General features: G+C 33.2%; 2 protein-coding genes across 2 annotated transcripts in view; one reads left to right on the top strand and one right to left on the bottom strand.

Moving 5' to 3' along the window:
• LOC124361160 (nose resistant to fluoxetine protein 6-like) overlaps positions 1–12806 on the top strand; it is a 73650-nt gene that overhangs the window by 44440 nt on the left and 16404 nt on the right. The window contains exons 9-10 of the mRNA XM_046815200.1: positions 10963–11042; positions 11717–11812. Coding sequence (XP_046671156.1) covers positions 10963–11042; positions 11717–11812 — 176 coding nt within the window. The remainder of the gene's footprint in view (positions 1–10962; positions 11043–11716; positions 11813–12806) is intronic.
• LOC124359968 lies at positions 4306–9628 on the bottom strand. Its single transcript, XM_046813171.1, has 3 exons — positions 9469–9628; positions 7328–7470; positions 4306–4662 (listed from the first exon to the last, which is right to left on the bottom strand). The coding sequence occupies exons 2-3, from the start codon at positions 7460–7462 to the stop codon at positions 4369–4371; spliced, it is 429 nt and encodes a 142-aa protein (XP_046669127.1). The 5' UTR covers positions 7463–7470; positions 9469–9628; the 3' UTR covers positions 4306–4368.

Raw genomic sequence — 12806 nt, 5'->3', positions numbered from 1 at the left:
ACAGTCGTATACATAAAATTTTTGTATTGCCGGACTGTCTTTTTTGTTACCACGGCAGTCTGCACGTTCATACCAGCAAGCGGTAAATTAACAAAGCCTTCTTAATTGAGTCGGTGTTAAAAATTAAATGTTTTAAATAGTGGTTTACAAAATTACATGACCAAGAAAATGACTCCCATGACCTATGCCGAAGTTGATCAACCACCCGACTAAGAATAAAAGTTAAGTTAATTTCGTATAACTCTAAAATTACATAGCCGAAAACGGTACACTTGAACCTATCACGTATAAAAGTTTTGTCATAATTGGATCACAAATTTCCGAGTTACAAATTTTTCCAAGTTGCAGTTGGGTTGAAAAGCATCCACAAACCGGTATCGTTTTTATTGAAGTAACTTCTTCTTTTGACGGGTTTTGATTGTATGTTTTCCACGAGGGAAAAACCTTCGTTTTGCGTAACGGAACGTCACGTCACGCTTTTGCGTTTTAGTGGCAATCCAGGCGTGCTAGAGAGAGGTTTATTTATACAAAGCTCACTATTTTAAACACAAATTGTTCTTTAGTGTTTTTTTTTTAATAAATATATATTTATTGAGATACAGGTTTGTGGAATACATATTCATCAGATAACCTCACATATTCTAAATACGTACAAATAAAAAGGTTATGTTGGTATGTGTAAATAACTATTGTTAATAATTTGGGTAATCTAATTATATACCATAAAAATATAGAAATTGGGTTTACATTAATGCAATATTGAACATTTTAATTTCTCTAGGTCAAACTACTGAGGTAAGTAAAAGGTTGCAAGTTGTAGGACTAGAATATTTTTCTAGAAGATGTATTTAAACTTAGGTAGAAGGATTCTTCAGAAATTAAATGCGGAGATATACTGTCTATAGCCTACATGTATTTGCCAAAGAAAAGTGCAATTAATCTTACTTGATAATGAAAAAAAAGCTGAAATAAAGTTGTTTTGCTAATTGGATTTTACAAAATTAATTATTAAATTTATGACATTTGATTGATTCCAGTAGTATATTAAATTAAATTAAAGTTATAGGACGACAGTTCTTTTAGACAAAACGCGCTATTTTAAACACAAATTGTTCTTTTGTGTTTTTGGAAAAAATCCATATTTATTGAGATACAGGGTTGTGGAATATTATATTCACCAGATAACCTCAAACATTCTAAAACGCGTACAAATGAAAAGGTTATGGTGGTATGTGTGAATAACTATAGTTAATAGTTTAGGTACTCAAATTTTATATCATAAATGTTTTGAAATTGGTTTTTAAATCATTTGTTACATTATTGAAATTTTAATTTTTTTATGGATTTCTCTACGTAAAACTTCTGAAGTATGTAAGGTGTTGCAAGTTATAGGATTGTAACATTTATATTCCCAAGGTTTATATTGAAGTAGTCACTTCTGTCGGTCAGTCCCGCGATTGCCTTTCCATTTTTTTTGACGATATAAAAACTGGAAGTTATTGTTTCTAAGGCAAGAATATTCAAGCTTAATTTTAATGTAACTTTCCTTATTGTAGATATACTAGTTACTTTGTAGTTATCTTTCAAACTCGGCAATATAAACTTTTTGATACGAGAGTAGTTCTGCAAGATACCTCTGCATACACGTTGGAAATATACTCAAAATGTATAGTATAGAATGTTTACTTTGATATTTGCAATAGCAACAAAATGGCGGCGGTCGACAGTAATGTGTAATCCAAACTGGCAAAAGCCAACCGTATGCCCCACGTTTTGTTTTGTATTTTCACGTCTATTAGAATTCAATATTATAAATTTGATTCGCTACTACGATTATAATTAAAACATTCACAATCTGGGCGTGATCATCAATTTATAGAAATGTAACAATTTTAATTTTTTAGTCTCTTTTAAATCGTATTTTTTAATAACACTTAATCTGCTTTTTAGTGTTTTCGATTTTCGTATAATCCCACAAACTTCATTAAACCTATTTACAAATAATATTATAATTATCGAAAAATAGCTTTTTTACTAAAAATTAAAATAAAGCAATTATATAAAAAAATGTTCGTTGTCCAAATGACATTTTATTGCTAAACAGCGTGAGAAAACTCGTAAAGTAACTTATTTATTTTTATTGCAAGTTATTAGACGTATTATAGAAATTTGCAGAAGTAAAATTTGACATTAATTTACATGCTCGGTAAATGCCTGTAAGTTTAGGCATTGTTATAGCTGCCTTACCATTCGGTAATGTTCAACTTACAGATGTTCAACCTATCTGCCTATGAAGAAACTACCTAAAAAGAACTGTGATGGTTAGTTTATTTTATTTATTTCAACAAAGTATATGAGAAACACATCTCATATTAATTACCAGGTAAATTGTGAGAATAACATGATAAATGAAACAAAATCATAGATGAAATGGATTTGAATTATATCCCGCCAACGATTTTTAAAATGTCGGTCCACATTCTCCAGTACTCTTATTTGAATAAATAATTTTTAAAATAAGAAGAATAGATTTAACATTCTCCCCTTGAGATGTGAGTGATCGGTTTTACCCCTTCCCCAACAAGAAAACGCGTAAAACCAATTCAATCTTGGATTTAAATTACGCACTGACTAAACAGCGTGGCAATCCTCAGAAAAAGCTATAATGTACGTTGGGATGTAAAACTCAAAAGACGACTCAAGTTAACAAGCTAGCCCATCAGCTGAGTGAACATCTTCTTTATGTCGGTTAATGCGAAATACTGGTGGACTTTGAGCCGGTTCCAAAGAGATTTTAGCCCTTTTTGCTCTTGCATAAATCACTTGCACAAACACGAGATTATTCAAGCAACTGAAATTTTTTACAAGGCACAATGTAGAGTTGCTTTGGTGTAGCAGCAAGGACAGTGCAAGTGATAGCAGAAGTTGGCCAAAGTGCATCCTGAGCTAAGGAGAGAGACACAAATGATCAGAACAGAGAAGGGACTTTGAGAATCTTTTGAGCATGACGATATGCAGAAAAATGGTTCAACACTGCTCACTGAAGAAGACCACTGACCACAGTCATTGAAAAAATTAAATATGAAGAGATAGTCTGCATTAGTTATTTTAAGCTGTGAATAGTGATCAGTTATATAACAAGATTCTATTTGACAGATGTTCGTGGATGCTAATATTGTTCAATTGCAGACATGCTCACCTTTGAACACAAACAAACCTACAGTTAGCAGTGGAATGAGAAAGTTTCAGAGCCCGTTTTCTTGATTTTATAAAAAACTCAAATTACATTATTGTTCATACATTTAGAAGTTTAGGAAGGCAACTTGACACGTCATAATATCTTTTTAATGAAAAATACATTTTTTAGATACTTCCACATTAAATTTATAAAAAATATTCAATAAAATTGTTTTAATAAATTTAATGTGGAAGTATCTAAAAAATGTCTTTTCCATTAAAACCTACCTACTTCCACCAAGGATACAAAGCAGAAAACGTCATAATATCCTTTTATGAAAGGTTAGAAGGGTGGTCTAATACGATGCTCATGCAGACAGAGGCTACATACTTCTAAAGTAGAGATACTATGAGAAATAGTTATAATTTGAAAGAAACGCAAGTAGGGAGTTGCCAGGCTTGAAATAGTCGCGAAACATGAAGTATGCGTTTTGGATGTATATAAAGACTAAAAACCTAACTCTCCACGGGTGATTGATCTGACTCTATGAGCGATTCAAGACTTCTAGGCCTTTAAATTCAGACGATTCTCTGTACATTGTTGAATTATTTAGATTAGTTTCCTAGAATGGTACATAACTCAAACGTTTGAGGCCTTGGGGGCAAGAAACAATACAATTGAGATACGTTTTAACATTCAGAGGGCTGGCAAAATTCCGTTTGTTCATCTGTCTGTATCTTCCGCAGAACGAGTTGTAACATAGATTTGATCTATACGCAAGATAGAGTGATGCTTGCTGTGCAATGCAATCACTCTATAGGAATTTTCTGAGAGTCGGCAAAACTTAACTGTCCAAAGGGTATTGTGAGAATCTGCCTGTCTTCTCAGGATATCTCAAGAACTCTCTAAATTTCACAGGAATCTTGAGCGGAGCCCAACATGAGTATGGGATACTCACATCCTGTTGTGTTTAGATATTTGCTACAATGCAATACGTGCAATCTAATGCGACAGATTTGTACGTTCTTCCATTCACCGAAGGAAAGATTGATCACTGAATGTATTTTTCTTCTTAAGTAGAAGATCAAAGAATACAATCGTGAATGGTTTAAAATAAAAACTACTTATGCGTGTTTAATCTATTTTTATTTATGGAGTTACAAATATGAGGGGAAATGTTATATGTCATATTAGTAGTAGATGGTGAACTGGACTCCTAAGCCAGGCTTCTTGAGGCCGAATCCTTTGCCGTCGTACCACAGCTCCGTGGAACCAAAAGCCTTCAAAGAGGTCCTGCGGTCATTGCTGCGGTAAAGGCTGTAGGAGCCGATAGCATCCATGCTCACCACTTTCTTGACCCTTTGCATTTTCATCTTAAGGTCAAGTTTTTTGTCGTCAGCCAACCTGCGTCTTCTGATATGGCCAACGTTCTCCAGGCCAAGTCCATCGTTGAGTTTGTCAACATCGTCTGTTTGTGGTACCGCCTGAAACACACATCTAGTCTGAATCTGAGAATCGGAGGCAAGATTGTAATCTTTTCCTGCTGCAAAGATTTTGTTAAAATTGTGAAATCCCGTTCAGATATATCTATGAGGATGTCTTTTATGATTATTTTCGATATCATTCTATATCATGGGAATTCCTGTGAAGGGGATCTTCACAGGCTGGTGCTTCCAGCTTGCATTCCAGACAGGGACGTGTCAGTTTCCAAACCTTATCAAATAATGAAGCAGCCTGAGGGTACAAAGACCTTTAACACTTTGAGGCAAAAGGTTACCTCTTTCACAATAGAAATATACGTAACAACATTGAAAACCTTAACTGAGCATGTTTACAAATTAGATATGCAAGCAGATGTCTCAAGATTTTAGCTATCGTTTTATTCCATCTAACCCAATATTAAAATTAACCTTTTGCCAGTTTAATTAGAAATTTCTATTGAGAGAGCTATTAAATTTGTGCAATTGTTTCTGAGATTCTAGTAATTTTTTAAATACAGAAATTCTTTGTTTTTTCAAAATCATTGCTTTTTGGATTTTTTTAATAATTACATTTTTTATATAATTGGTCATATTTATTAGTAGATGCAATCAAGCAGTATCAAAAAAGGTTGTGATATGTCCGCTTGGAACCAAATTTTATTTTTTCAATCCAGACACTTTCTTCAACACTGTGTGTTAAAAATAATTCTAAATATCTACAACTTATTAAATAATTTAATTATTTTTATATTTTACATATTTTGTTATCACTACCATGTGGTAAGATAGACCACACTATTCGAATTCCTTATTCTAGTTATTTAAAATTGTTGGCAATATCACAACTTCAGACACCACTACCAGTTCTTGAAGTTCATTCTAGTCATTGAAGGTCAAGTTTGACTTCTGATGTTTACCTACCTGGTATGGTAGAGGCGCTAATACTATTTAACTATGAGGACAACTTTAGGTAGAAGAAACCTCTTATTAACTATTACTGCAGCGTATAGGTTATCAATGCGAAGCATTGCAGGATTTAATAAGTACGGGAAAATAATTAATATAAATTATATTAAATGTTATTAAGCTCCACTGAAGCGAATTTTATTATTTTGATTTTAAATGTTATATTTATGTAATGTTTGTAAAATCGTTGTGATTCAATAAAGCTCTGCTGCCGATTTTGCACAATTATTTTTTTTAGTACGCCGTCTCAGTCGGCAGGGAACACTGGAATGTTCCACGTAAAACTGGAACTGAGGAACATGGAACACCTGAAGTAGACACATTGTACATTGCACCTGTGTGATTATGAGTAATACGCATGTGTGGATTTATAAGTTTCAGTTAAATAAACTGTTTTGTGATTAAGGGATGTTTTATGTTGTTAGGGGCAGTGGCGTACTGAAATGAGTACAGAGGATCGAATTCCCCTCCCCCACGACATTATAAAGTTCAACAAGATAATAAATTTGAATCCTATGGTACATGCATGTTTTAATAAGATTCACAAGTATAGTTTGACTTTGAAGTAATAATGAATGGCATAGTTTCCTCTATTTTTAAAACTGTGAAAGTTTATATGAACATGGATCATACGAAAGTTATTAAACACTTAAAAATACAGTATTTAATGATTAAAGTTATTTAAAGTTACTTGATCAACTTGTACAATCGTGTCATCGTGTTACCTCTTCCTTGGATAAGGCTTTCCGAGATATGATTTCGTTAGCGAAACGTTATGATTCACTACCACTTTTAGTTTCGACCACTTGATCAATGTGTACAATCTTGTCATCGTGTTATCTCTTCCTGGGATATTTCCGTTCTAATTCAGGATCATTATTATATTTGCTTTCCAAAAAAAATTATAATTTGTATTTGCGTTTTGATCTTGAGTTCTGGTTTGCGAGCGATTCGAATTTTAAGTGCTTTACCAAAATATTTTTGGAACTTTACAATTAGTGGTGGCATAGAGACAAGAAATATCCACAATGGCTCTGTTACACCAAAAATTCCACGTCAGCCCTGCACCCTTCAATACGACTCCCTTCTAATTCATTTTATCTGGAAGCTCCGGAAAATCGGGCGCTATTCATATCAAATTTGGAAATTCTCATCTGTCTGAGAATGGCAGCAGTTGCTGAGACTCGTGGTTTGGGAAGGTAAAGCGTGAGAAACACATGTTTATGTAGATACGTCACAACATGTCTCTATTACAAACAATAATATAATATCTTGTTTCACACAATCGTGTTACGTCACATCATGTCTCTATTACAAACAATAATATAATATCTTGTTTCACACAATCGTGTTACGTCACAACATGTCTCTATTACAAACAATAATATAATATCTTGTTTCACACAATCGTGTTACGTCACATCATGTCTCTATTACAAACAATAATATAATATCTTGTTTCACACAATCGTGTTACGTCACAACATGTCTCTGTTACAAACAATAATATAATATCTTGTTTCACAAAATCGTGTTATTAAATATTTCAGTTACTTAGCGAACTGCTTGTGATTGTTCCTAAAATACGTTTTGGGCATTTAATATAGGATGTTAATCTAAAGAAGCGCCGTAGGTCTATATTCTGAATCTACACTCATTGTACAAATAAATAAACTTAAACTCAAAAACAATGCTGACTTACCCCTAGTGAGCTTCCCAAGACTTGAAACGGCTGGATATTCTGATCAGGTGCGGTCCCTAGTCTCACATTTGCTCCATGTGGGGAAGCAAGGGTTATAGTACATCCTGCACCCAGTAGGAGCAAGGCCACCAACATTGTTACTACTAAAACAATGGAAAAAAGGTAAAGGATGTCTTAAAGGATTTCACCATCCGAGGTGATTCTAATGGTTCACGAGAAACAATTCTGTGAAGTATCCTGACTGCTCTCTCTTCGTTATATAAAAAGATAGAACAGTAAAATGCACCAGAGCTTTATAGTCATTAAAGTTAATGACATCCTCATCCGTGGTCCCTCCTAGATATTCCAGCGTAATCTTCCAGAGAACCCCATAATGTTTACCATACAGAAGATACTTTGTCATGAGTGAAATGACAAACTGAATTAGTGGGTAATTTAAAAATTTATTTTTTATTCTTCTTAATGGTAAGAAGAAAGAAATTATAAATTAGCTACGAGAGCCACGTATTAGTGTGATTTCAGTAGGTACATACTTCTTAACTTAACATTTTTACAGGAATAACTCTTAGTAAATACAGTAATCTTCGTAAAATAGAACTCTGCAGGTCTGTAGATCTCTGGTTTTAAGAATAAACGACCCTGAAGCTGAATCCTTTAGTAATATATCAAAGCTTGCTCATAATTGGCAAATTGTTCTTTGACAAGATCAACAAGTGGCATTTTTTTTATCTAGTACATATTTATTATTATGTGTTTTGATGTCTAGCGAAGTCATATACGTTGACAAGACTATTTGATAATGTGAAATTTGTAATGCAGTTATAACTCTTTGTTATTTAGTAATTCTTTCGGTGAGCGTACTAAATGCCCAGTTACTGGACAAAATCTAGTTCTAGTAGTGACTTGCTGATTTAATTAATTCCACCTGACAAGTAATAAATGTTTTCTACGTGTCCATAACATTCTCCGTGGCAAGCATGATGTCAACTGTAACTAAATTCCCTGCTCTCGGTGGTTTTACAATACGCCATAATGGGAACAAGATTGCCTTAATCCACTTAAATCAACATTTTGCAGAACCTAACCTCAAATCTCAGTAATATATGGGTACGAGGCGCATTGTGAGTGCCGTTGGCCAATAGGACTTTGGATCTGAGCTAGAGATAGTGCAGGTTTAAATCCTGTCTGTGACCTTACTACTTTTTATCAGTACCATCTACTGTATCATCTCTCCTCTTATCCTTTTCGATCACACATGCCAGTGCATTAGTATGGACAGAATAAGGCTTAAAAGGGGGTCAGATATCCGCATATCCCAATTACTACGAAAAGAATGGAATCAGCTGAATGAATTTCCATCTTGATCCATAGAGTATCAAAATATAATAAATAAAACATAGAACAGAAGAATAGGGTCTTTTTCGTTTAAGGGCCAGCACCTTACAAACATACTATACCTGACTGACAGTGCATTTAATCGTTTTTTTGTGTTATTAGTTCGTAGGGCAGTAGTCCAGGTACTACTTCCAGTATAAACTCGTCTTATAGAACAAGAAGTTTTGCTCTTAATTACTTCCATTTTCTCACGAGTGAGTTATACTTAGTTTTTCTTGTTCAATAAAGCGTGGTGAGTTGATCTGGGCTTGGACTTTGCAAGCTCGAGTTAATTTTTTTTCTAAAAGAGCAAGCAGCGCAAAGCGCTGCGCAGCGGGCAAGCATCGCGTGATCTGAGTTTTGATTAGGCAAGCTAGGGTCTTTTGTGCTGGCCCTTTAACGAGAAAGACCCGAAGAATGTCATAACCAGTTGTTTTTTAATCATTAAAACAGTATAATGTAATGTTATATGTATTTGCAGATAAATTTTGAGCACTACTGATTTCAGACTGCATAGACTGCATCTTTAAAAACCAAATACTTAACGGTGGTATAAAACTCTCATAATCGTAGAAGTAAAAACTCAAAGCGAACTAACTACTAAAAATGAAAAAGATTGTCTGTGTTCCTTTTGCAAACGTGAAATTTGTGCTGATTACTTTCTCGTCCTAAAAAGAATAAATCTTATTTTAATTTAGGTTTTTACCAAAATAATAATGTAATTTTTTAATAAAAATAAAAATATGACTGTTTAATCACAAACTTACCAGCTATAAGGGAGCTGTTGTCGAAATGTCAGTATTCTAAAGTAAAAACTCACAAAAGAGCAACTAAAAGTTGAGCACAAGATAGCGATCTATAATATGGCTCGATTAGATCGTCAAGATATAGACCGATATTCAGTTGTGTAACATACTGTGAAACTGCTGTACGTTGGTTTCTCATTATAGATTTCCTAATGGTTCTTTAAATATTTTAGGCTTAATGCTTATGGCAATGGTTTAATAACAGATGTGACTCATGCAGAAACAATTAAACAGTGCTATGTCTCATAGATCAAATTAGTTTTATTAGACTGTTATTTTTTCGTATTCAATGACATACAAAATAAGAACACAGATTTGGATTTAGGCCACCAGAAGAACCTAAAAAGACATTTTACTCATTAAGTTTTGTATCTTAAATTGTCTTAAAATCTTTCAATTCAATAATACACGATCCGAAAAATAAATTGCTTTCATTTGAAATTTCAAATTGGTGCCTTTGTGTTCTTACCTTGTCTTCAAACACACTCTGTATACCTTCTGCAATTATGTTTATGATATACATAAGAATTAAACATGTTCGTCTCCAGCCCTACAATTTAAAGTTAGTAAGAACTACTTCATGGCATTTTCAGACACCTCATACATGATACCATCTAAGAGGAGGGGCCCCTTCAGTTAAATATATTTTTTTTATAATGAACCTCTTTTGTTGTATGTTTATTAGAAAAACAGCACATATTAAGATATTTTGATACGAAAAAGATTAATATTTTTATTTTACATAATCTTTGTTAAACATTCACAAAATGTCTGTCACGTAAGACATGTTAAATGACAGTTCAGAAACCTCAAGGCTTAAAAAATACTACTTAACAGATTTTAACATAAATATATTGTACTTTTATTCGTTCATAAATTATTTTTATGCGTATTATTATGCATCGCTTACGTGTTTTATTTATATAGATTTTGTTTATGCTTCCAAATGCATGCAGGCTAACAAATCTTTTAAAATTAAATCGCATAAATATTGTTTTAGAAAAACAGTCTTATGTACATTGTATGAGAGGAGGTATCTGTTTGTTGCTACTAAATTTTAACTATATTTAATTTGATGTAACAATAAAATCATTGATTTTTCCTTATATTAGTTTGTAATTTACTGAACAGAACCAAATAAATGTGATTGTTCTCACTTGGTACCTGGTGAATGACACACAGTTGTGTGTTGTTACAATGCATGCTGTGGAGCTGGTACCTGGTGAATGACACACAGTTTTGTGGTGTTACAGTGTATCCTATGGAGCTGGTACCTAATGAATGACACATAGTTGTGTGTTGTTACAGTGTTGCTGGTACCTAATGAATGACACATAGTTGTGTGGTGTTACAGTGTATTCTGTGCAGCTGGTACCTCACAAATGACACACAGTTGTGTGTTGTTACAGTAGAGCCTGTACCTGGTGAATGATTGTTAATTTTATGGTGTTACAGTGTATGCTGTGGAGCTGGTACCTGGCGAATGACACTCAGTTTTACATTATCGGAATCCTGATTCTGCTTGTTTCTATCAGGTGAGTTTTTTGTGGTTGGGTTTAGGCCTACGTGTATTTTGCGTAAAACTAGCGTAATTAACTACAGAAAGATACACCATATTTTTAAAACATTGCTTTGCCTAAAACTTTAAGGCCAACCACGGTAGCATATTTTGTGTTTTCTATTTCCAATGAATGTTATAATTTCAAATTGTTCTATCTCCAAAATATAATTAAAATACTATCAATCACTTTTAATATCTATTTTTTAGTTAGAAGAAAAGCAAAGTCAAACATCATTTTCGTGATTTAAGAATGAGGAACAAATATTATTTCTGCCATCTTTCCTAGGTTAAGGTATTCAGAAATTTGTTATTTTCTGATGATGAGTTACATCTCCGATTAAAAATATATATATGTAGTTGGGTTGAATCCTTAGTAAAATATGAAAGGTAAATATTATTTCCGCGCAATGCAATAACCAAAAATTACAGTTTTTGTTTATCTTCTTTTCCCTAGAGTTTAGAAATTACTTACTAGTGGCATTTATTCTATTACACCAATAATTGATTTCATATTTTCGTAGGACATATTCATAAATTACGTTATATGAATGGTTTAGGTTTGCGTTTCAATAAGGTTATATGTTACCCCTTCAATCACTGCTAGTATTTTATTTGTACATTATACACAAGTTGTGACTTTCTGTCCAGGCACTTCCGTGTGGCTGTAGCGGCTTTTCTCGCCTTCCTCGTCAGCTCCTGGGTCGTCACAGGACTTGTCTCTGTCCACTATCAGTACAAAGTCAGGTAAGCATGTTCAAGATAACCGTCGCTAAATAAGGAAAAGATTATAGTTTTTAATAATCAGCAAAAGTCGATCAAAACAAATTTGTCTGTCAAAAACCTGTAATAGTTCAGGTAGTTATAATTTAATCTGAGAATCAATTTTGTCCTACTAATCTAAGGTGTAACTTTCAACTTTGTAATAGGTTAAGTAATCTAGATTTTTAAATTTTTAAAAGTATTTTTTTATTTTGTTTGTAAGGTTTTAGGATTTAAAAAACTTTATGATTGTTATGTCGGTAACCATTTAGGATTAAAAACAAGAGGTATTTGAATTTCTTTCTCAACTTCATGATTGTCCTAGAAAACGTATAACCTCAGATTTCCAAGAGTTGAGATGATATTAACCCTTTTCAAATTATAATTAGAGCTGAGGCTTTTAATAGAAGGGCCACCAGACCAATATAAAATGATACTGAGACAGTGGACCCAACATTACAATTGTGTGAAGACAAATATAAAGGATATGAGGCATGGAATTGCAAAATACTCTTAGAGATGTTTTCTGATTTTTTTTATAGGAGAACTATGATGACAGTTTACTGTAATTAATTCCATGCTATTCCCAGTTATGGGCTCGTGTTCTGGGGTAATGTGGTCGTAGCTTCTTTGAAAAGGGTTCTAAGGGATTTCATCTAAAAAAGCGACCCTTAAAAATGACAGCTTGAAGGTCATAAAAAGATGTAAAGGTCATTTTCGACCAGAGGGTATCATGACACTTGTAGCCTATCTTTCTTTATTGTCTCTCAGTTTCAAGGTTTGTTCGCAACAAACCACACATTTTTTAAAACGTAATCATTAAAATAGTACAAGATATAAATTCAACTAGCTGATTCCACATAATCATTTATATAATACAAGACGTAAATTCAACTATTTAATTTAATTTATTTTCAAGCATAGGAAATCTTTTGCATATTTAATGCTTTCAAAAGTGTAATGTGGTGGGGAAAGATAA

This window comes from Homalodisca vitripennis, chromosome 4, assembly GCF_021130785.1.
Source record: "Homalodisca vitripennis isolate AUS2020 chromosome 4, UT_GWSS_2.1, whole genome shotgun sequence".
Classification (NCBI taxonomy): Eukaryota; Metazoa; Arthropoda; class Insecta; order Hemiptera; family Cicadellidae; genus Homalodisca; species Homalodisca vitripennis.
The sequence above is the reverse complement of the archived record's forward strand: the minus strand, read 5'-3'. Positions and strand labels throughout refer to the sequence as shown.